The 24,991-nt window shown below is 38.8% G+C and overlaps 1 protein-coding gene across 1 annotated transcript in view; it reads right to left on the bottom strand.

Annotated features, from left to right (window-relative positions):
• Nucleotides 1-24,991, bottom strand: part of LOC122813841 (E3 ubiquitin-protein ligase TRIM39-like) — a 212,015-nt gene that overhangs the window by 158,854 nt on the left and 28,170 nt on the right. Inside the window, exon 2 of the mRNA XM_044086376.1 lies at nucleotides 542-628. Within this exon, the coding sequence (XP_043942311.1) occupies nucleotides 542-628 (87 nt within the window). The remainder of the gene's footprint in view (nucleotides 1-541; nucleotides 629-24,991) is intronic.

Here is a 24,991-nt window from a genome sequence, read left to right as displayed (position 1 = left end):
TCTTATGCACCACTGCTACACTGTGTCAGTGTTCCCCTGCATCTTTGTATGCTGCAGTCGTCTTCTGCGCCCTGGATGCATCTAGGAAAGGACCTTGGCTGAATGGATTATCTCTTGAATGTCAAAACTAAGCATCATGTCTGGAAGAAACATTCCATACAGTCACTTCCTGAACTTGTAAATGAGGCAGAAGAGCATCCTGGTGCAGAGAGAACAAATCTATAAAAGCGTCTTTTTAACTTACAAAGTCTTGCTTGTTAATACTACTTGCTGTAATGCTGCCTTCTTTCTTATCTGGCTGTCAGTACAGCCTAAAGCTTGATAAGCTATGAATGCTGTGTTATGTCCAGCAGAGAAACTACAGCTTCAGTCTCACAAACTCAACATGCATCATTGTGACTGTAAATGGCATAACATCCCCCATACTTGTGAGCAACAGATGAAAACATAAACACAGTTACTGCACATGGAGAAGTGCACGCATAATGAGTACATGAAATGACAATCTCCAGTGACAACTGGGACATTGCATTATGCTTACCTTCACTTCTGGACTACCTGACTTCTCTGCATTCTCCTTTTCATAGAAGTAATTCTTTTCTGATGTGTTTGCATCTGTCGGAAATTCCTAGAAAACATAAATATTTAATGTTATTACTATTTGTCCTTGAGGAACTGACTGTCTTACTCCACCTAAAGAAATTTATCAAATGAACCCTGGTGAGCAGCCAATGCACATTTTCCTAAGGTACTGTACCCTCGGGAAAACTCTTATTAAACACCTGAGCTTTTTCTTCCTATCACTTTTCCATACTAATTTACTGATCTAAGTTATGCCTGCTGTCTACTCCTTATGTACCTGCAACTTCCCTGACCTTTAAATTTTGTCATGGAATCCTGACTGTATTTTCTGTAACTCAGTTTCCACCATTTGCTTATCATAATTATCAAAATAGGACATGCTGGAGGGACAGATTCATAACCCAGAGGCTCCCTTCACTCTGGAATAAAATCCCAGTCCAGGTTAGGCAGAGTCCCTCATTGACTCTCTTCAAGAGGAATCTTGATGAGTGGATGGGAGATCGTAGGTTTACCCCGGGTATCACTTCTGTGTCACTGTTAGACAGAGGCACAGTATACTAACCTTGAAAAAGGGCATAGCAAAATTAATTTAAAATGGGTGGCGAAAGCCAAACACACTCTGGCTAGACTTATAAATGCCCTAGGGCAGATAGCCTAGTATGAACCTATGAACCTATAATTCTTTGTTACTACCCTTTGGGATTAATACAGTAATACAGATTATTTTTCTACAAGGTACAGATAAAAATTAATGAACACAAAATTCATATTATAGTTATGGACACTTATAGTGCCTTTTTATTACCATACAGGAATAGCAGATATGGTTGAGATAATTTTGTATTGTATGATGCACCCTGACTATGTTCCAGTTTCTAGAAAAATGCAAGCTAGTTAAGCATCACTCTATCACAAGACCCAGTATTAACAGCAGTTAGAAAGGTGCTTAACAATTGTTAAGTACCTTTGTAAGAACTGTTATTATTCAGTCTCAAGCTAGGAGGCAAATACTTACAGTGCCAGCCAGCAAACAACAGTGACAGAAGCAGAAACAGCTTTGTTTCTGCCTTCTGTGCCTGCCTATGAAGTGTCTCCAATTTCATCTCATAATGTTGCCCTGTCCCTTGTAAATCTGTTTGATTTTCTGGAAAAATCAATGAGGATTACAGTCAGACAAAAATGCCAGAAACTGAGTTTAACTCTTCTTCTTGTTCAGAGAAGTAGACTGATGCAAAACTTGATAAAAACTCTCCTTGTTTCTGATCCTTTGCCTCACCCATGAATACCAAACAAAAACTGATAGGTGTGCTGCTGCTACCTGTCTGTTAGTGCTTGTTGAGGGCTTTGCATTTTTCTTCCTATAACCTGTGGTACATGGAGCAGCTAAAGCACCATGCACTACAAAGAATTATGATTGGGTCTCCGATCATAACCCTATATTATATGTTGTTGACATGAATGCTAATATTCACCTCTCAAGCTTCACTCTTGAGGTGAATCTCTTGGGATCCATGTCTCAAACACATACTAATGTGGTAAGGATCAGAAACCCAATCATAATCCTCTGTGTTAAGAGGTTTGCAGAACTAAGGATACATCCAGAAGGGCACATGTGAGTACCTGTGCACTAATATTTATTGTAGCTGATTTATTTTTCTACCTATTTAGCTCGTTTCTATATTTTTTAAATTATTTGAATGTGGTAAATGAAACAAAAATATTAAACAATCTACATGAACAAAGTCAGAAACTATGTAAATAATTTCAGACAGTGAAGAAGTGGCAAGTCAGTATTTTTTGTGTTTGTTGTCACTGGATGACACATATTACACCACCATCCTTACAAATAGTAAGGAAAAACAAAGATCTGAGCAACATCTAAATCTCCCCAACACAAAAGGCCGTATTACCATGCAGCTCTTGTACCAGTACTTCATCTGCATAATTGAAGCTGTTTGCGTAGAATATACTCAGCAGAGCACTGTTAACACCAGATCTATCCATCCAGTGCTGCTGAGGACATTACCAATGTTACATCCATCCATCCAGTTCTGCTACATCACATCCAGCTCCTATAAAAACTCAATGGACAACCTCCTCTGTCTACAGAGTTTGCTAGGCAAGTAGGGAATGGAAGTAGAATACTAGGTCTTTCTTCTGCATTACACACACACACACACACACACACACACACACACACACACACACACACACACACACACACACACGAGCACAAGCGCACGCACACACACACACACACACACACAACCCCCTACACACAACTTACCATCCACCCACTACATGTCTTTGGGATGTGGGGGTGGGGTGGGGGGAACCAGAATACACAGAGAATCCAACACTATCACAGGGAAGACATGAAGACTCCTCATAAAGACAAGTTAGTCAAGAATCAAATCACACAAGACCTTTATGGGCTACTCACTCTGCTATGTGCACCCCACACAGACTTCAAACAATGTTTCTCCAAGTTGAAGAAAATCACTGGACATGGGACACTCAAGTTTTGGGGGCATGGGAACACATCATCAATGTACACCAGTCTAAAAGACTATTTGAAAGCCTGACTGCATCCCTGTAACCTAACCTGGCGTGATAACACTAATTCTAACAGACTTGATAAAAGGGCTATAACTCTCCTAAACATATTGGCCTCTCTCTTAGGTAAAACAGTCATTGCAGAATACAAAGAGAGCTCAGTGCAATGAATGTCTCAAAAGATTCTCCACAGCAACACTCTGCTGGACTCTAGCAGGTCAGTTACATGGAACAAACTGTACAACAACATCTCTAAATAAAGTGCATTATAAATTAAGGCATAACTATGCCCCAGTTTTAACAGTGGATGGTTACCTTCTCATATCTACCTTATATTACTGTCAGACCTTACTCCAAGGTAACAACTGAATCCTAACATGGAACTATTCTCCAAATCCTTAGTCATAATATTAATGATAATGACCACAGAAAATTACTGGGTGTCATCATAGATGACCAGTTGAAATTCAACAACTATGTATCATATATGTTTAAAAAACTAGGTCTTGGTGAGTATCTTCACATGCTGAACCCTGTTTTCACAAAATTTCAACAAGGCAACACTGATAATATAGACTGTATCTTAAATAACACTATATCATGAATAGATGTAGGTTAAAAATGAAAAAAGACATCTGGGTGCACAAGTCCTAGGATAAAAAAGTGCCCAATCCTGGTTTGTGCACTGGTGCTAGGACTAGAAAAAATGGCAGAGTAGAATCCTCAAGACAAAGAAACATTCCTACTATGAGGTAAGGCCTGCCTCAAGGGGAGGATAGACCCTGCTTTAGAAGGAAGTAGTAGTCCACAAAAAAGACACAAACTAACAGCAAAAAAAGAGATGACACAGTGAACTGTTTATGATTAGGAAGAAATTATGCATTGTTACTATTATGCAAGAGGCCCAAAATTACCAGATAGAAAATATTCAGAAAGATTACGACAGAAATTAGAGAAAAGAAAAACACTTGCACAAGTAAAACTGTCAAAAGCTTCAAATGCAAATTTGTGTTCATTAATACAACAAATCCATGAAAAACATTACGTAGACAAAGAAACTTTGGGCCGCCTGGTAAACGAAGTGACAGAGAAAGTGTGAAAATATAAAGTGCAAAACCCAGAGATTTTTGAAAGGTATATAAAAAAGAAACATGGGCATGGGAAAGAAAAAGAGATCTGATATGGAACAATATTTATGCAAATGAAAAAGCCAAACTAATCAATACGAAAAAGCAGTTCCAAAGATATTTAAAGAGAAACACAGACAGAAAGGCAAAAGCACCCAGATATGGAAAATTTCACAACACAAAAAATAAGAAAACAAAGAGGAAAAGTAGAAAAGATGATTAGTAGTAGAGAAGTTAAAGAAACAGAAAATGAAGTTATGGATTATATGTGAAGTGAAAGATTTAATGTTGAAAATCCAACTCATGCAATGTCACAGCATGATATAACAACGAGTCCACAAACTATGGAGAAACAGTTGGAACGGGAAGCATCTGATGATATGACCACATGGTGATGCTCTGGAGCCTTCGGTGGGAAACCAGTACAAAAGTTCAGTTGGAGTTGCACAGCAAGTGAAAGAGCATGAAACAGTGGCAACTCTGATGTGGAAACGTAGTGGAGTGATGGGCCAGTAAGTTCCCATAGGAAGAAATAGCAGATGATGCAGGATGCAGATGAAGAGGATATGTCGCAGGAAGACCTTCTAGAACTTTCTGTACAATATCTACAGGAAACAGACAGCAAAGAATGCTCTCTCAGTTTACAAGAAAATGATCTAAGGGAAGAGTTGCTTGATTTAATAGAGATGGATACACATTTTAAGATAGATGAAAAGAATAGATTACAGAAAGTAAATAAGACCCAAAATGTTAGAAGTCTGTTAAAACAGATTAACTAAGTAATCAAGACTACTAATAGAAATTCATGGGATACAACAGAAGTAAACATGATATACTACTGTGAAGCTAAATTAATAACAGATAAAGTCTTACCACAAAAACATAGAGCAATAAGCGAGAGGAACGAAAATAAAATGCCATCATGGGATCATTGAATAGAGAAAACTATAAAGCAATTAATACAAGAATCACCACTGTTAGAAGAATATTGAAGAGGGAACAGATCAACAAAAATACTTAGAAAGATAGACATGGTAAAAGCAATGCACAATATCAGAACAGACCAACATCTATCATATACAATTGCAAATAATAAACTAAAGATATCAGCACAGGCAGAAAGCACTTACAAGATACGCAGGATAAATATAAAGAAAAAGTAAGATATCAGCAATTTACTGTGACCCAACAGATTTATAGAGACTTGGGGGGGGGGGGGGTCAAAAGGAATAGAAGCATCACCAAAAAAAGAAGAAATGCACACATTTTGGAGAAGTATTTAAGAAGACCCCGTGGAACATAACAAAGACGCTGAATGGACAGAAAAATAAAAGAAACAGTAAGAAGTTCAAATGTACAAGATATGAAATGGGATGAAGTATCAGCCAGAGAAACTGAAACAAAATTAAGAAAAGCTCCTAATTCGAAACCCCCAGGCCCAGATACTGTACCTGACTTCTGACTAAAAGTATTGACATCTCTACACAAAGATTTAGCCCAGAGGAAGAATTATTTATATGTGAATCCCGAACAGAACTATACTCCTCCTTAACAGTGAACCTGTAAGCCATCATAAAAACTATAGACTAATAACCTGCCTTCCAACGATGTACAAACTATATACTGGAACTGATACAGACAGAGTATACATAGTCATTTAGGGTTCCTATTACGTGATCGAAGTGTTGAAACTTCGAACATAATAAGGTCGAACCCTTATGTTCGAAGTTTCAATACTTCGAACACATAAAATAAAAAAAAAAAAAGAAAAAAAAGAAAAAAAATGTAACTAACCACTGTAAGTAGGGGGCAAGCCCCCCCTCCATCCCTACCCCTTGCTACTTAAATATACCAACTCCGAGATCACAGTACAGTGCAGGGATGGGAAGATTTCCCTTTCCTGCACTGTAGTGCGATCTCGGAGTTGGTATATTTATAGGGCAGGTGGTGTGGGGGGCGCAGGAGGGCTTGCCCCCTCTGCTTACAGTGGTTAGTTACGGTTTTTCTTTTTTTTTTTCTTTTTTTTCATTTTACTTGTTCAAAGTATTGAAACTTCGAACATAAGGATTCGACCTTATTACGTTCGAAGTTTCAGCACTTCGATCACGTAATGGGAACCCGTCATTTAGAAGAAAACTCAATCGTGGCACTAGAACAAAAGGGTAATAAACGAAAGTCATATGAACAAAGGATTATTTGTTGCTAAGAAAAGCCATAGCAGAGAATTGAAAAAAGGGAAAGACTCTTAAGTATGGCATGGACAGATTACAAAAAAGCATTGAGAGTATCCCACATTCATGGAGAAAGGCGTGCTTACAGATATACAAGATACATCTTACATTGATCAATTACATTACAGTGACCATGAAACAATGGCAAACCACTTTGCAATTAAGCCACGATAAAGGACAAATTATTATCCCAAGGATAAAAATTCAAAGGGGGATATTCCATGGTGATTCTTTGTCACTGTTGTTGTTTTGTCTTGCCTTTAACCCATTAAGCTGTTTACTTAACAGGTTAGGTCTTGGTTACAATTTGGCTACCACAAAACAACTTTGTCCAAAGACTTCTCATCTACTTTTCTGGATGACTTAAAAACTGTAGAGTTCATCAGATGACTAGTTGAAAGCACAACTGCAAGTGGTTAACACTTTCTCAGATGATATAAGAATGACATGTGGACTTGATAAATGTGCAAAAACAATGTTTAAAGCAGAAAAGTAGTACCAAGAAGGTATCAGTTTGGGACAGGAATGTGATATAAAGGAACATGAATGGGAAGGAGTGTATAAACATTTGGAAATTAATGAAGGATCAACAATAAAACATGAATAAATGCAAATAAAATTAAGTAAGGAATATTTCAGAAGACTAAAACTAATACTGAAAACAGCCTTGACAATTAAAAATAAAGTGCAAACTATAAACTAATTTGTTCTTCCTGTTCTAACTTAACAGTTCTGGTGAGACTGACTGGCCGCAAAAGGTATTGTATCAACTGGTCAGGAAAACAAGAAAAACGTTTCACGCTTATTAAATGATAAAAAAAAAAAAAAAATCACCGTACAACAAGATTCTATATTCACTCTTTAGAGGAGGTATGGGCTTCCCTGAAATTGATTACCTGCAGTTGTAAGACTGCATATGTACCTGGTGACCTCATCAGATCCAAACATAGTGAAAGTTCTAAAACAGGAGGAGATGAAGTCTCTGATGATCTTTCTGCTTAGTTAAGCAGAAGCATTCCAATGTCAAGCAGGAATGGAAATCAAATCAGAAGTACAGAAAATCACACAGCAGCTGTATGTGCCAAAAAAAAACAAAACAAAATAAATAATATATGGAGAAGGACTGGATGAGAAGGAAAGAAATATGGAAAGGCCATAAAAATAGTGGTAAGATTAGAGATCTCCTAGAACAACCTCACGTTGATCAGGATTTGACGCAGCAATGGTTAAGGAGAGATGAGCTGAAACCAAAGATAAAAGGTTAATAATGGCAGTCCAGGATAGTAGACCGCATTCACAATGGTTTACAAAGTCCACTGAACATGTGGGAGAAGCAGACAAATGTAGGTTCTGTAAAAAGAATTGAAAACAGTCTCACGCCTTTTTTGCTGGGTGTGATAACACTCATGGCAGGGGGCCTGTACATTGAGAGGCACAATAATGTGGCAAGACTGCTGTACTGGGAATTGTGCAAACACTGCAACATATAAGTAGCTGAGAACAGTGGAAACATGAACCATACAGCATTATACAGAATGGTGAAGTGTACATCACATGGGATCATTCATTACCAACAGTTCAAAAAATAGATGTGAGAAAACTAGACACAGTAGTCCATGAAAAAAAAACACAAAACTATCATTGATCATTGAAATTGATACACTTAGTGACTACAGTGTCTCAAGTACATAGAGACACAAAGTCATAAAATATCAGGATTTCCTGGCAGAAACCAGAGTAAAGTCGAAGAAAGACAGCCAAACAGTTCAAATGGTAGTAGGAGCAACAGGTCTAATAAAAAGAGTCTAGTATTTAGATATGCTGCCAATACATATAACTCTGTATGAATTACAGGAGGAGCCAGTTCTGGGCACAATGTGGATGCTACGAAGAGCACTTTTAGCTAACATCAAAGACTGAAACAACACAAATTTCATGAACTTTATTCACCTGATTTAGGAATGAAGTCTAGTCCCATCATGGTACTAGACCCCAAAAGATTTGGAGAAATTAGCCAAGTAAAAATCTATCTTCCGGACATAGCTAGAAAGCGTATGTAACTACTCCTGTAGACGGCCTCCATCTTCACTAAACTTCAACTTGCACAACTGTCCAAATTTGAGCAATGTTATAGTAAAACAGACACATTTGCAGTAAACTATATCAATAGAACACACCACTGCCTAGCCCAAAAAGAATTAAACTGTTTATAACTACATCACCTAGCTCTTTTTCAGCTAATGACAATACACAGGCTTCTCTCTAAGCCACTGCCCAGCCTTTAGCAACTTAATACAATGCTACTCCCCAATAGAATTTTACGCTCTAGAGAAAAATTCTGCAGTGGTGGTGCTGCAGTAGCGCTGTCGCCTCACAGTAACACGTTGTCCTGTTCGATTCTCAGCTAGAGCGTCTTCTGTGTGGAGACATGCGTGAATGGGTGTACCTTCGTTGAAGATTGTGCATCAGGGCTGGCAATTTGGCACGTAAAAATCTACTGCCAATCATTAGAGGACCTGAGTTCCGCCGTGGCAACCCCTAACTGGGAAAAGCCGAAAGACACAACAAGAGAAAAATCACTAATGGCCATAACCAAATCATCTAATAGCTAAACCATAGAACCAAATCTCATTACAACTAAAATCCATTTAAAATGCAGACTTATTTAAAACACAACTAAAAGTTTACCTATCAAATCAATGGATCTGTTCCTGTACATCTCCAGGATAAATGCCTCTGCTATCTTCCTCTTGCCATACAGTCAAACCATTTCTCTTCATTCAGAATCCTATATGCTACAACCAGTCTTCACTAATACCTAAACAGTTTTACTAGTTTATCCCAGCTATATACATTATTTTGTGGCACTGCTCACCCCCTACCTCTACAGTTCTAATATAAACCATATGACAGCCATATATAATTGTCTCTAAACCTGCTTTACACCACACCTCTTAAATACAATATTAAAGTTTTATGCACTACTTAGTTCCTTCTCTCACCTCCATTTCTTTCATTTTCTAAGCACTAATCACATGATCTATTATCTTTCTGACAAACATACGAATATACCTCTACAAATGCTCAATGTACAACATCTACTAATGCATAAGTATCTTTTATACTGTAATAGTTGCCACTACTTTCATATGAATGTAATCTAATTAGCAAATATATGTGCAACTGCTAATGAATATTATTTTATTTTGTTAATTTACATTACTGAATATATGTTTAAAAATGTTTGGACTATGTTGAAGATTTTCTCCCCAGGCCAATGCTGAAAATGGATTTTTGACTAAACCCAAACAGACAAACCTGGTAAAAAAATAAAAATAGAATAAAATAAAATAAATTAAATTAAAAAATGATGGAATTGGTTGATACAATACCACTCAAGGATGAGACTATTCAAGTTACCCCACTTTACTATCCCAGCACATTTCCTTTCATTTAATAGTTTTTCTGCCTTCTTTTGCTAATTCTTCCATTATTTCTTCCTTCCTTCCATAAATAGTACCAAAATACTGCTGGTTAATATAGTCAAGACGATTTTGGTAGGCTTTACATATCATTCTGAGGATGGAGCTCCTTTGACAGAAACCTAGCAAGTATTGGCAAGGATAACCATAAGGCCTTTTACAGCTATGTACATAAGCTAAAGGGTAGAACCCAAATGTGCAGAACTGGTGGCCAATGGTATCACACACACATAGATCCTACTGAGATGACGAACCTGCTAGTGGATAGGTTTGGTGAAAATTTCACTCTCTTATCCCCTCCTAACTTACAACAACCCCCCCCCCACACACACACACTTTACATATGTGAAGAGCAGGTCCTCAAAGCCCTATCCAAGGCAAAGAACACTGCCTCTTTGGGACGAGATGGCATCCCAAGCTGTCTTCTAAATAGGCTAAAACATGAATTAGCATCACCACTAAGCACCCTTCTCAATTATAGCCTAACCACAGACTTTGTTCCTGCGGAATGGGAAACAGCTACAGTAATTCCCCTTCACAAAGGTGGTGTAACAACATACCCAGGGAATTACATACTCATAAGTCTGCCTAGCCTCATCTGTAAGACCATGGAACGTATCATTATGGACCTCATAAATAAAGACATAGGTGACATTCAAACCCTGGATCCTACCCAATTTGGCTTCATGAAGGGCAGATCATCATCAGCCCCCTTTTCCCCATTTTTTTCGACATGGGGTCGCAGCATTGTGTTAACTGTCACCAACTCTCTCAATTCAGTGCCACACTCCTGCCTTCTTCAACACTAATGGCTGACTGTCACAGATCTTCTTTCACACAATCCATCTACCTCTTTGCTGTACATCCTCGCTTCCTCTTATCTTCTTCCTGTCTGTCCCACATCTTCCCTACCCGATTGTCTTCTGCTTTTCTGCCTGTGTCCAAACCACCATAATCTGTTCTCTTTGATCTTTTCTGTAATAGGAACTTCTTTGGCTTCTGCTCTTATGCCCTAATTTCTTCGCCTGTCCCACAGTGTGCACCCTTCCACCCTTCTCAGGCACTTCATTTCCATCACCTCTAGCTTCTTCAACTGTTCTGCCTTTACTGCCCAGGTTTCTGTACCATATAGTAGTACTGGTCGTACCACTGTCTTGTACATCTTACTTTTCATCTTCTTTGGCATTCTTCTGTCACAGACTACACCTGACACTCTATGCCAGTTCCTAAAAAAGCCAGTCGAAAAAGGAAATAAACACTGCAGCTGTAGTAATAACGTGGTAGAACGTTGTATGGTAAAAACCACAAATACAAACAAATAGCGTAATAAACTTTACTTCATACACGCTTTCGTAAAAACTTCTTCAGAATGCATTACAAATCCACAAACATCACTTAAATACCCAGTTCATTAATTAACATTCAATTATCCAATAAACATATTCCTGGTTTTTCTTAAAAAAACAGACTAAATAAAAAATTCAGTTGCTGTATTCTTATCTATACATAATTTTTTGTTCTTTAAAAAACATTTAATATTGATTGAATCATTCAGACCTGGGGGTCGGTCAGATCTCAAACGAATCTGCCACAAGGTCTCCCTTTGTTCGACAAAATTCCTGAAATCACCCCCCCTCAGGTCTGACTGACAAACTTCTAACACTGAAAAAAGAAACTTCTTAAAATTGGGACACACAACTGAATGTTTAAACAAGGCATTATTGGTGTCATTACTTTTTATACTATACAGATGTTCACGTATTCTAGTTTTTAAACTTCTAGTGGTCATTCCTATATAAAATGAAGTGCAGCTATTACAAAAACTAATATAAATGACACCCTTTGTATTGCAATTGACGTACTGTGGTACTTCAAAAGTTTTATCCATAGAATCTATCATAATGTAAGGGCCCTGTAAAATGAATCTACACATATTACATCCGCGACAAGGAAACATCCCCTTCGTTTGTGTGACACTACCTTCCTTAATTTTGTTGTGATTCTTAAATTCTAAAGCTCTTTTCATGTTATAATTATTTCTTAGTACAAAAAGGGGTTGTTCCCCCATTATATGACTGATGTCTGCATTACCCTGCAAAATTCTCCAATTTTTTCTCAACACTTGTGTAATGTCTCCACTATCAATAGTCATGTCCAGAGAACAAACCACATTTTTGTTCAATTCATCATTATGTATATCCAAGGGGCCAAAGTTGTCTTTATTATTTAAAATTGCTTGATATTGTGTACTACGTTTTTCCACCACCTCTCTTTTTGTATTCTCTAAGGACAAGGAATCATATCCTCTATTAATGAACATATTAGAAATAAATTCTAATTCTTCATAAAAATCTTTGTCCTTGGTAGTCATTCGACTGGCCCTTATAAATTGCCCTTTGGGTATGTTCTTTTTAGTATGTAGTGGATGACCACTTTTGAAATGTAAATAACCATTTGTAAATGTATCTTTCCTAAAAATACCACTTTGAAATCTGGATTCAACTGGATCCCACCAAAACAAAATGTCCAAAAAACTAATTTTCAAACCTATTTCTCCCTTAGTGAATTTTAAAAATTCAACTGTATTGTTAATAGCTGCCAGGAATTCACTAACTGTGTCGTTGTTACCTTGAATAACAAAAACCAGATCATCCACAAACCTGTAATATAATAGAATATTAAAGTTATGTCTTAAAGGTCTGAGAAATTCATCTTCCCACCATGACATCACAAGATTGGCATAGGATGGAGCTGCGGGGGACCCCATGGCCACCCCTCTTTTTTGCCTATAATAGTTGTCCCCAAAGATAAAATAGTTGTGGTTTAATAAAATGTCCAGAAACCTACAAATAGTAGAAATCTGTCCATTTTCAAACTTTCTATTTTTACTCAAAAACTGGCGTATGGCTTCAACCCCCTCCTCATGGGGAATACATGTGTATAAGGACTCGACATCCAAACTAAAGATAATATGTTGCTTGGGATCAAACATATTGCTCTCACTAAACACCTTGAGTTTTTCCAAAAGTGCCAAGAATCCTTTATATATGATTCTTGTTGGGTCACTAAAGGTCCTAAGGTGGCGTCTATAACTAAGGAAATTCCTTCAGTCACTGAATGGGCTGAGGAAACAATTGGTCTAAAAGGTGGGTCTACTAAACATTTGTGTGTCTTCGGTATCCCAAAGAAAATCCCTATTCTTGGATTTGGATTCAAACAAAAATCATACACCTTAAAATTAATTTCATTAGACATAAGTGCATCATACAAAAATGAATGAATCTCTTTAAATTTCTGTTTTATTTTATAGAGCGGAATCGGCTCGTATTCATCCATATTGTTTAACATCTCTTGCATTTTAAATTTATATCTCTCCTGTAACATTATCACTAGATTCCCACCTTTATCACTTTTCATAAATCTGAAAGTCTCATTCTTCTTCCGTAACTCATTGAAAGCCTTTCTTTCCTTAAATGTTAAATTATGGCTAACTCTGGTGTTTTTATTCAACATAATTTCCAAATCCTGTATACACATGTCTTCAAATACTTTTAAGGTATGATTTAACTGTGGATTAAAAGTAGATGGTTTAATAAGACTGTTTTCTGTCATGGAGATGTCATGCATTAAATAATGTAAGTTTAATTTCCTCACATATTTCTTTATATCCACTATGGTTTTACTATAATCTGCTTTTCTTGTTGGCACAAAATTTAAGCCAAGTTTCAAAACATGAGTTTCATACTGATCAAAAACTTTGTCTGTTAAATTAATAATTTCAAAGTCATTGTTCTCTAAGTTTCGTCTGCTGAAGAACTTGATCCCAGGAATGTGCGACTCCTGGTGGATATTGTCCTTTTTTCCAACGGTGTTTTCTTGCCAAAAAAAATCGATGTTTTCAAATTCTTTTGATTAGTGGCTTTATTACCACTAATAATTTTGCCTTGGTTGGTATTGTTGTCATTAAGCTCATTCATGGGAGTATTGTCACTGGATTCGGCCCCCAAAAGTTGAGGAGCCTTATCATTGATAGCCCCATTTGAGGCCATAGTCTTACTCATGGTTTTATTAGAACTACTGCCCCAACCAAAAGCACGGTTAGTGTTGTGCCCAGAGCTATTGCTCTTAGGGCCTTGTGTTGCATAATAATTACGTGTATTGCCCCTTTCAGGTTGTAACTTCTTATAGTTGTTATCTTTATAAGCTGGGACAAAATGGTTAAAAGCCGACTTTGATTCATAAGCTGTGATGTCTCTGAGTAATTTAGAATGTTTTCTGTTGATAACTTCACCCGCATGTTTTTCTAAATCTTCACTCATTTTTTCAAACAATTCAGCTTGTTTGTTTTTATCAGCACATAAGGTTTTAATTTCGTTCTCTAAAACACAGATGTCATCTTTCAAACTTTTAAGTTTCTCCAGATTATTGTCCATCAATAATCTTAAGAAGGCCTGTCCTGCTTCATTAAAAAAATTAGTTATTACTTGAAACATAGGATCTCCAATACCTACACCGTTGGGGCACTTAAAAAATCTTAACCCCTTCGGTGTTATGCCAAGTTCTAAACATCGCTCAAAATAACAGTTTTCAATAGAAATAGAGCGATGTTTTTTTAGCAAACTGCTTAACAATTCAATTTTCTGATGGAACGCTTCATTATTGAATGCTAGTACATACCCGGTTTGCCCGCCAAATGGATTGTCAAAGCGGTCTATAAGAGATCCAAACCCGGTTTCTTTCCGCTGCAAGAATCCATGATGCTCTTCAGGGTTGCCGCTAACTCTTGTTTGTATTTTTCCAGAATCCCCATTCATCTCCCTAGTATCGACGATAGTGTCCAATTCATTGAAGGACCCCAATGGACTGGAGGCGTTCGCCACATTTGCCGGTTGGTGTGCGTTACGTTTAGTAGCATCAGCAACTAAAAAGTTTAACGAATTCTGGATATTAATCAGAGTTGCAATAAGCAAGTCCTGTGTATTCGTTGACTCGGAACCCGGTGTAGGGTGTATTGTTAAATTAAGAAGCTGCTCATCACCTTCCTCGGCCATGGAAAACGAAAAAATGTCACCCAATTAATCCACAAATACCAAGACCATAAAAAAGCCAGTCGAAAAAGGAAATAAACACTGCAGCTGTAGTAATAACGTGGTAGAACGTTGTATGGTAAAAACCACAAATACAAACAAATAGCGTAATAAACTTTACTTCATACACGCTTTCGTAAAAACTTCTTCAGAATGCATTACAAATCCACAAACATCACTTAAATACCCAGTTCATTAATTAACATTCAAGAACAAAAAATTATGTATAGATAAGAATACAGCAACTGAATTTTTTATTTAGTCTGTTTTTTTAAGAAAAACCAGGAATATGTTTATTGGATAATTGAATGTTAATTAATGAACTGGGTATTTAAGTGATGTTTGTGGATTTGTAATGCATTCTGAAGAAGTTTTAATTAACATTCAATTATTTACCATACAACGTTCTACCACATTATTACTACAGCTGCAGTGTTTATTTCCTTTTTCGACTGGCTTTTTTATGGTCTTGGTATTTGTGGATTAATTGGGTGACATTTTTTCGTTTTCCATGGCCGAGGAAGGTGATGAGCAGCTTCTTAATTTAACAATACACCACACGGTTCAGTCACGAATACACAGGGCTTGCTTATTGCAACTCTGATTAATATCCAGAATTCGTTAAACTTTTTAGTTGCTGATGCTACTAAACGTAACGCACACCAACCGGCAAATGTGGCGAACGCCTCCAGTCCATTGGGGTCCTTCAATGAATTGGACACTATCGTCGATACTAGGGAGATGAATGGGGATTCTGGAAAAATACAAACGAGTTAGCGGCAACCCTGAAGAGCATCATGGATTCTTGCAGCGGAAAGAAACCGGGTTTGGATCTCTTATAGACCGCTTTGACAATCCATTTGGCGGGCAAACCGGGTATGTACTAGCATTCAATAATGAAGCGTTCCATCAGAAAATTGAATTGTTAAGCAGTTTGCTAAAAAAACATCGCTCTATTTCTATTGAAAACTGTTATTTTGAGCGATGTTTAGAACTTGGCATAACACCGAAGGGGTTAAGATTTTTTAAGTGCCCCAACGGTGTAGGTATTGAGATCCTATGTTTCAAGTAATAACTAATTTTTTTAATGAAGCAGGACAGGCCTTCTTAAGATTATTGATGGACAATAATCTGGAGAAACTTAAAAGTTTGAAAGATGACATCTGTGTTTTAGAGAATGAAATTAAAACCTTATGTGCTGATAAAAACAAGCAAGCTGAATTGTTTGAAAAAATGAGTGAAGACTTAGAAAAACATGCGAGTGAAGTTATCAACAGGAAACATTCTAAATTACTCAGAGACATTACAGCTTACGAATCAAAGTCGGCGTTTAATCATTTTGTTCCAGCTTATAAAGATAATAACTTTAAGAAGTTACAACCTGAAAGGGGTAATACACGTAATTATTATGTAACACAAGGCCCTAAGAGCAATAGCTCTGGGCACAACATCAACCGTGCTTTTGATTGGGGCAGTAGTTCTAACAAAACCACGAGCAGGACTATGATTTCAAATGGGGCTATTAACGATAAGGCTCCTGAATCTTTGGGGGCCGAATCCAGTAACAATACTCCCATGAATGAACCTAATGACAACAATACCAACCAAGGCAAAATCATTAGTGGTAACAAAGCAACTAATCAAAAGAATTTAAAAACATCGAATTTTTTTGGCAAGAAAACACCCTTGGAAAAAAGGACAATTTCCACCAGGAGTCGCACATTCCTGGGATCAAGTTCTTCAGCAGACGAAACTTAGAGAACAACGACTTTGAAATTATTAATTTAACAGATAAAGTTTTTGATCAGTATGAAACTCATGTTTTGAAACTTGGTTTAAATTTTGTGCCAACAAAAAAAGCAGATTATAGCAAAACCATAGTGGATATAAAGAAATATGTGAGGAAATTAAACTTACATTATTTAATGCATGACATCTCCATGACAGAAAACAGTCTTATTAAACCATCTACTTTTAATCCACAGTTAAATCATACCTTAAAAGTATTTGAAGACATGTGTATACAGGATTTGGAAATTATGTTGAATAAAAACACCAGAGTTAGCCATAATTTAACATTTAGGGAAAGAAAGGCTTTCAATGAGTTACGGAAGAAGAATGAGACTTTTAGATTTATGAAAAGTGATAAAGGTGGGAATCTAGTGATAATGTTACAGGAGAGATATAAATTTAAAATGCAAGAGATGTTAAACAATATGGATGAATACGAGCCGATTCCGCTCTATAAAATAAAACAGAAATTTAAAGAGATTCATTCATTTTTGTATGATGCACTTATGTCTAATGAAATTAATTTTAAGGTGTATGATTTTTGTTTGAATCCAAATCCAAGAATAGGGATTTTCTTCGGGATACCGAAGACACACAAATGTTTAGTAGACCCACCTTTTAGACCAATTGTTTCCTCAGCCCATTCAGTGACTGAAGGAATTTCCTTAGTTATAGACGCCACCTTAGGACCTTTAGTGACCCAACAAGAATCATATATAAAGGATTCTTGGCACTTTTTGGAAAAACTCAAGGTGTTTAGTGAGAGCAATATGTTTGATCCCAAGCAACATATTATCTTCAGTTTGGATGTCGAGTCCTTGTACACATGTATTCCCCATGAGGAGGGGGTTGAAGCCATACGCCAGTTTTTGAGTAAAAATAGAAAGTTTGAAAATGGACAGATTTCTACTATTTGTAGGTTTCTGGACATTTTATTAAACCACAACTATTTTATCTTTGGGGACAACTATTATAGGCAAAAAAGAGGGGTGGCCATGGGGTCCCCCGCAGCTCCATCCTATGCCAATCTTGTGATGTCATGGTGGGAAGATGAATTTCTTAGACCTTTAAGACATAACTTTAATATTCTATTATATTACAGGTTTGTGGACGATCTGGTTTTTGTTATTCAAGGAAACAACGACACAGTTAGTGAATTCCTGGCAGCTATTAACAATACAGTTGAATTTTTAAAATTCACTAAGGGAGAAATAGGTTTGAAAATTAGTTTTTTGGATATTTTGTTTTGGTGGGATTCAGCCGAATCCAGATTTCAAAGTGGTATTTTTAGGAAAGACACATTTACAAATGGGTATGTACATTTCAAAAGTGGTCATCCACTTCATATTAAAAAGAACATACCCAAAGGGCAATTTATAAGGGCCAGTCGAATGACTACCAAGGACAAAGATTTTTATGAAGAATTAGAATTTATTTCTAATATGTTCATTAATAGAGGATATGATTCCTTGTCCTTAGAGAATACAAAAAGAGAGGTGGTGGAAAAACGTAGTACACAATATCAAGCAATTTTAAATAATAAAGACAACTTTGGCCCCTTGGATATACATAATGATGAATTGAACAAAAATGTGGTTTGTTCTCTGGACATGACTATTGATAGTGGAGACATTACACAAGTGTTGAGAAAAAATTGGAGAATTTTGCAGGGTAATGCAGACATCAGTCATATAATGGGGGAACAACCCCTTTTTGTACTAAGAAATAATTATAACATGAAAAGAGCTTTAGAATTTAAGAATTACAACAAAATTAAGGAAGGTAGTGTCACACAAACGAAGGGGATGTTTCCTTGTCACGGATGTAATATGTGTAGATTCATTTTACAGGGCCCTTACATTATGATAGATTCTATGGATAAAACTTTTGAAGTACCACAGTATGTCAATTGCAATACAAAGGGTGTCATTTATATTAGTTTCTGTAATAGCTGCACTTCATTTTATATAGGAATGACCACTAGAAGTTTAAAAACTAGAATACGTGAACATCTGTATAGTATAAAAAGTAATGACATCAATAATGCCTTGTTTAAACATTCAGTTGTGTGTCCCAATTTTAAGAAGTTTCTTTTTTCAGTGTTAGAAGTTTGTCAGTCAGACCTGAGGGGGTGATTTCAGGAATTTTGTCGAACAAAGGAGACCTTCTACCTCTTTGAGATCTGTACATCCCAGGTCTGAATGATTCAATCAATATTAAATGTTTTTAAAGACAAAAAAGTATGTATAGATCTACAGCTACCTGATTGTCTTTTTTCTGCCTGTTTTTAAAAAACCAGGAATATGTTTATTTGATAATTGAATGTTAATTAATGAACTGGGTATTTAAGTGCTCTTATGTCATTTCTTTGTCTGTACAGTTTGCACCCTACCACCCTTCTGAGGAAGTAAATTTATTACGCTTATTTGTTTGTATTTGTGGTTTTACCATACAGTAGTACTGGTATTACTACAGCTGCAGTGTTTATTTCCTTTTTCGACTGGCTTTTTTATGGTCTTGGTATTTGTGGATTAATTGGGTGACTCTATGCCAGTTGGCTGCAGCCTCTCTGATTCTAGTTTTGACCACTTCATTCAGACTTCCCTTCTCCTCAACCACCCCTCCCAGATACTTGAAGCTCTTTACCTGTTCCATTACCTTCCCTTCTATCTCTATGCTCAGCATCTTCTAATTTCCACAATTTGCTGCCATTACCACCGTCTTTTCTGTGCTTAGCTTCATCCCATGTGCCTTCAGTTTTGCATTCTATTCTGCTATTCTTTGCTAAAGTTCTTGCTCAGAGTCTGCTTGTAATGCCACATCGTCTGCGTACAGCAATTTTGCTGATCTGTCCCCTCTGACCTGTTTGCTAATGTAGTCCATTATGAACAGCAGTGGGCTCACAGCTGAGCCGTGGTGTACACCCACTCCCACTGGGAACCACTCTGTGAGGCCTAACACTGTTTGTACATGAGTCATTGGATCCTTGTACATAGCCTGCTAATTCTACCAATGTTTTTGTGACTTTAAACCACCACAGTACTGCCCAGATCAGCTTTCTTAGGACCTTGTCATATGCTTTCTCCATGTCTAGGAATGCCTAGTTAGACACTCTCCTCATCTCTATCTTCTTCTCAAGTATCTGTCTCACTGCAAACATCGGGTCAGTTGTGCTGCATCCTGATCTGAATCCGAACTGCTCATCTCCCATCTTACATTCTATTACTCTGCATATCCGTTTATCAATCACCCTCTCCAGGACTTTCATGCAATGTGATAGGAGTTTGATGCCTCAGTACTGCCCACAGTTGTGGATGTCCTCTTTGTTCTTGTACACTGGCATAAGTATGCTTATTCTCCAGTCATCTGGGATATGCCTTTCTTTCCACACTGCTACAAGTTCCCTCAGGATCCATTTCTCCCCTATCTCACTTAGCATCTTTATCATATCTGCTGTGACCTCATCTGAGTCTGCTGCTTTCCCTGACTATATTTTCCTTAGTGCTGTTCTTACTTCTAGGGTGGGCTCCTCTTCTTCTCTCAATGTAGGCTGTTTCTGGGGCAGTACAGCTTCTGTGGTGTTTTCTCCATTCAGAAGCTGTTGGAAATACTCCTTCCATCTGCCTTTGATGTCCTGTGGACTGGTGAGCAGGCTATTCTCTTATGAAGGGTGTCTGACTATCTCTCTCTCTCTCTTTGCCTTACAACCTGATATAGTTTCCTTGTGCCACTTACTGAGTCACTTTCTAGAAGTCGATAAAGTGCCTTTGATGTCCTACTCTTTGCTATTGCAATTTCTTTCTTAGCTTCTTTCTTAGCCAACCAGCAGTACTTCCTAGCCTGGTTAGTTTTTTTCTATCTCCCCACTTCTTCCTACACTCTCTGTTTCTTTTGATGACTTCCTGGACTTCTGCATTCCACCACCAGCTTTCCTTATGTACCTTATTTTCATACCTGGCTTGGCCACATATACTTTCTGTAGTCCTAACACATGCTGTTTTTAGGCGCTGCCATTCTTGTTCAACTCCATCTATTTCCTCCTCTTCTTGGGATGCTAGGGCCCTGAGTAATTCCTTGAACTGATGAACTTTCTCTCCAGTCAGCTTCCAGGTCTTCAGCCTGGTCTCTGTTGACCTTAGAGCCTTCTCTGACCACTGCTTGCAACTGACTATGGCTGACTGTTTCACTGGGGATGACTTTGCAATCATGGAGTCTACCCCAGTGCCTTTTCCTTACGAGGAGAAAGTCTACCTGAGTTGTATGTCGGCTACTCTTGCATGTGATCTTGTGACTGTCTCTTTTTCTGAACCATTTGTTGGCTACTATCAAGCCATTTGCCAGACAGAAGACTAGAATGGCTTCTCCTTCTTTATTCCTGTTGCCCCACCCATGGGGATCCAGGCAGCCCTCATATCTTGTTCTGTCTGTCCCAATATGTGCATTCAAGTCAACCATTATCAACACCAATTCATGTTGTCCTGCTTTATCTAGTAGGTCCTGAAACTGCTGTACGAATGCACTCTTTTCCTCACTATCAGAACCCTGCTGTGGGGCATGGGCTGACATTATGAATACTGTCCTATGATTACACTGGAGTCTGACTGCCATGAGACTGTTATAAATTCTGATGATATCTCTCACTGCCTTCTGAAGTCTCTCTCTCACCACAATTCCTACACCATTTCTAGCCTGTCCCCCTCCTGAGCAGCAGAGCCTGGGTCCCATAGGATTTCCAGCCTCCTCTGTATCATCATGTTATCCACTTTCAAACTGCGTCCTGTCAGTGAACCTACATTAAGCATTCATGTTTAGCAGGTTGGTTGGTTTTACGTCCAGCTTTCGCTCAACCTAGGCTGGGCAACTAGACACCGGCCGGCCAGTAGCGTATTGACCCAGGGCTCCTGAGCTTTATGGCAGGCACACACTGGCCAATAGAGGCACATATATCCCTCCCACCATTAGCATGGATCGGTGGCGTAGGTTGGAATAAGCCAGGTCCTCAACCAACTTATCACTGGTAACTACCCATGCCCATTAGTGAACATGACCAAATCACCTAGAGCCATATTTTACGCTGTCAAGTGGCTAGGTCTGCCATGGCACGTAGTCTGTGATCCATGCTCTTCTACCTTGAGGATGCTGCACACCACAGTAGATGCCCAAACTGGTTGGTCTGTACAACTCTTGCCCCAATATGGCACCATGCTGCTGCCCACAACTCCATTCATTAGTGAGTTTGAGATGGAAACATTCAGCATGTTTTTCGGTTGTGGGAAGAACCCCATGGAGACACAGGGAGAACATGCAAACTCCAAACAGGAATTGGTCGGAGGTCAGGCTCAAACCTTATACCATGTGCATGTGAGGTGAAGACCTTAACCATTACGCCAACTGGACTCTAGGCAGATCCTGTCTGTTAAATCTGGTGGATTTCTTTGAAAGTGTGACCAAAGCCATTGATGAGGGCAAATCTATGCACACAGCACACTTCGACTTGGCAAAGGCTTTTGACACAATCCCACATTCAGACTTAGCAAACTGAATGTAAACCCCTTTGTTGTAAGATGGGTTGCCATCTGGCTCACAAACCAGAAACACATTATCAAAGTGGATGACTCCGCATCAATCAGCAGACCTGTTACCATTGGGGTGCCATAGGGGTTAGTGCTGAGTCCCCTACTGTTTTTTATGTACTTCTCAGAAGTTCAGGTCAAAATTAAAGGATTGTGGCTGACCAAGTTTGCAAGCAAATGCAAACTAGGTTCAATCACTGAATCCCCAAATGATGTCAGTATACTCCAGGATGGCCTCACACAAACCAACAACTCGTGTATTGTCACGGTCTCAAACTGAATGCAAAGAAATGCATTATCATTCCTTTTGGCACAAACAATGTCCCTTCACACTATCAAATCAATAACAGTACCTTAAGTACCCATGAAGTGGTAAGGGATAATCACTGAACCCACAGACATTGTCAACATACTGGCAGACAGGTTCAGTGCAAATTTCTCCCCTCCCTCCCCCCCAAAAGGAGAAATATCTATCCCACCAGAGTCTAGCCTCCCAAACATCTCAGATGCCCAGGTGAGAACTGCTCTCTCTAAAGCAAAAAACACAGCATCAATGGGACCGGACGGTGTCCCCGGCTGTGTGCTACACGAACTCAATGAGGAACTAAACCCACACATAAGGCTGCTGTTTAATCTTAGCCTTACTACAGGATACGTACCCAAAGAATGGCGTACGGCAACTGTGGTCCCACTCCACAAAGGCGGTGCTTCTACGGACCCTGGAAATTACTGCCCCATAAGCTTGACGAGCCTTGTCTGCAAGGCTATGGAGAGGATCATAATGGAACTCCTAAATAAAGACATTGGGGACCTACAGACACTGGATCCTACCCAATTTGGCTTTGTCAAGGGCAGATCCTGCCTCTTGAACTTGGTCGACTTTTTCGAAACAGTCACTAAGGCCATTGATGAGGGTAAGGCAGTTCACACAGCCTACCTTGACCTAGCAAAGCGTTCGACACAATACCCCACTCGGGCATCATAGAAAAGCTCACCAGCTTAGATGTAAACCCATATGTCACAAGATGGGTTGCAAACTGGCTCAAGGACAGAACCGACAGGGTTAGAGTTGCTGGTGCCATGTCAGACTCTAAGCCGGTCATGAGTGGTGTCCCACAGGGCTCAGTCCTGGGCCCCCTCTTGTTCGGCATTTATTTTTCTGAAGTGCAGGCAAACATAGGGGGATTGTGGCTGACAAAATTTGCAGATGACTGCAAACTGGGCACCATAATTGACACTCCATCAGACACAGACATCCTCCAGAGAGGTCTCATAGAAATGGATAACTGGTGCCAGAGCCATGGCCTTAAGCTAAATGCCAAAAATGTATAGTCATACCCTTTGGGAAAAACAAGGTAACCCCTAATTACCACATAGGTGGTAATCCATTAAACACGGAAGAAGTTATCAGGGATCTGGGGACCCAAGTTGACAGTAACCTCTCTTTTGACACTCACATTGCCAAAGTGGTTAGGAAGACCTTCTACATTGCCCACCTGATCATGAAGGGATTCACATCCAGATCAGGAGAGGTCATTGTACCCCTGTACTCTTCACTTATCAGACCAATGATTGAGTACAACGCCCCATTCGAATGTACCTTACCAGTCACCTGCAGCAGTTGGAAAGACCCCAAAAGTTCCTCACCAAAAGGATAAAGGGCTCAAACATATGTCATACGCTGCCCGACTGAAGAAACTCCAGCTCTATTCAGTCGCATACCGTCTGCTCAGAGGTGATCTGTGCCTGACATACAAGGCCATGTCCAACCCGGAATTAATGGACATGCTCCACCTCAAAAAATCCAAATCCACCAGAGCCACGAGAGCAAGAGACTTAAACCTCAACACGGATATAAATAGGACGTGCTGGAGGGACAGATTCATCACCCAGAGACTCCCTACACTATGGAACAGAATCCCAGTCCATGTGAGGCAGAGCCCCTCACTGACTCTGTTCAAGAGAAATCTTGACGAGTGGATGGGAGATCATAGGTTTACCCTGGGAATCATCTCTGTGTCACTGCTGGACAGAGGCACAGCAAACTAATGGGTACAGTATTCTCATCCTAAGGGGTGGTGAAAGCCACACACACTCTGGCTAGGCTTATAAATGCCCTAGGGCAGATAGCCTAGTATGAACCTATGAACCTGGGATCACAGGTTGACCGCTATCTTAATTTCGACCACAATGTGTCTATCATTGTAAGGAAAGCTTTCCACGTAGCTCACTTCATTAGTAAAGGCATCACTTCAAGAGCAAAAGAAATTATAACCTCCCTAACTCGGCACTTATCCAGCCCATAAATAAGTATAACACCCCATTCCATATGTACCGTACTAAGCACCTACAGCAATTAGAGACACCTCAGAGGTTTCTAACAAAGAAGATCAAGGTCCTCCAGTATGTACCTTACACAGACCAACTAACATCCCTGTCACTGTACTCCGTATAATGTAGACTTCCTAGGGGAGACTTATGCATGGCCTACAGAGCAACCCAAGGCCCAAAACTAATGAATGTACTGCATATCTGTAAATCAAATGGGTCTAGGACTACCCA

This window comes from Protopterus annectens, chromosome 10.part0 (genome assembly GCF_019279795.1).
Source record: "Protopterus annectens isolate FY-2018-M chromosome 10.part0, PAN1.0, whole genome shotgun sequence".
NCBI classification, from domain to species: Eukaryota; Metazoa; Chordata; order Ceratodontiformes; family Protopteridae; genus Protopterus; species Protopterus annectens.
Note: the sequence above shows the minus strand (reverse complement) of the source record. Positions and strands in the feature narration are given on the sequence as shown.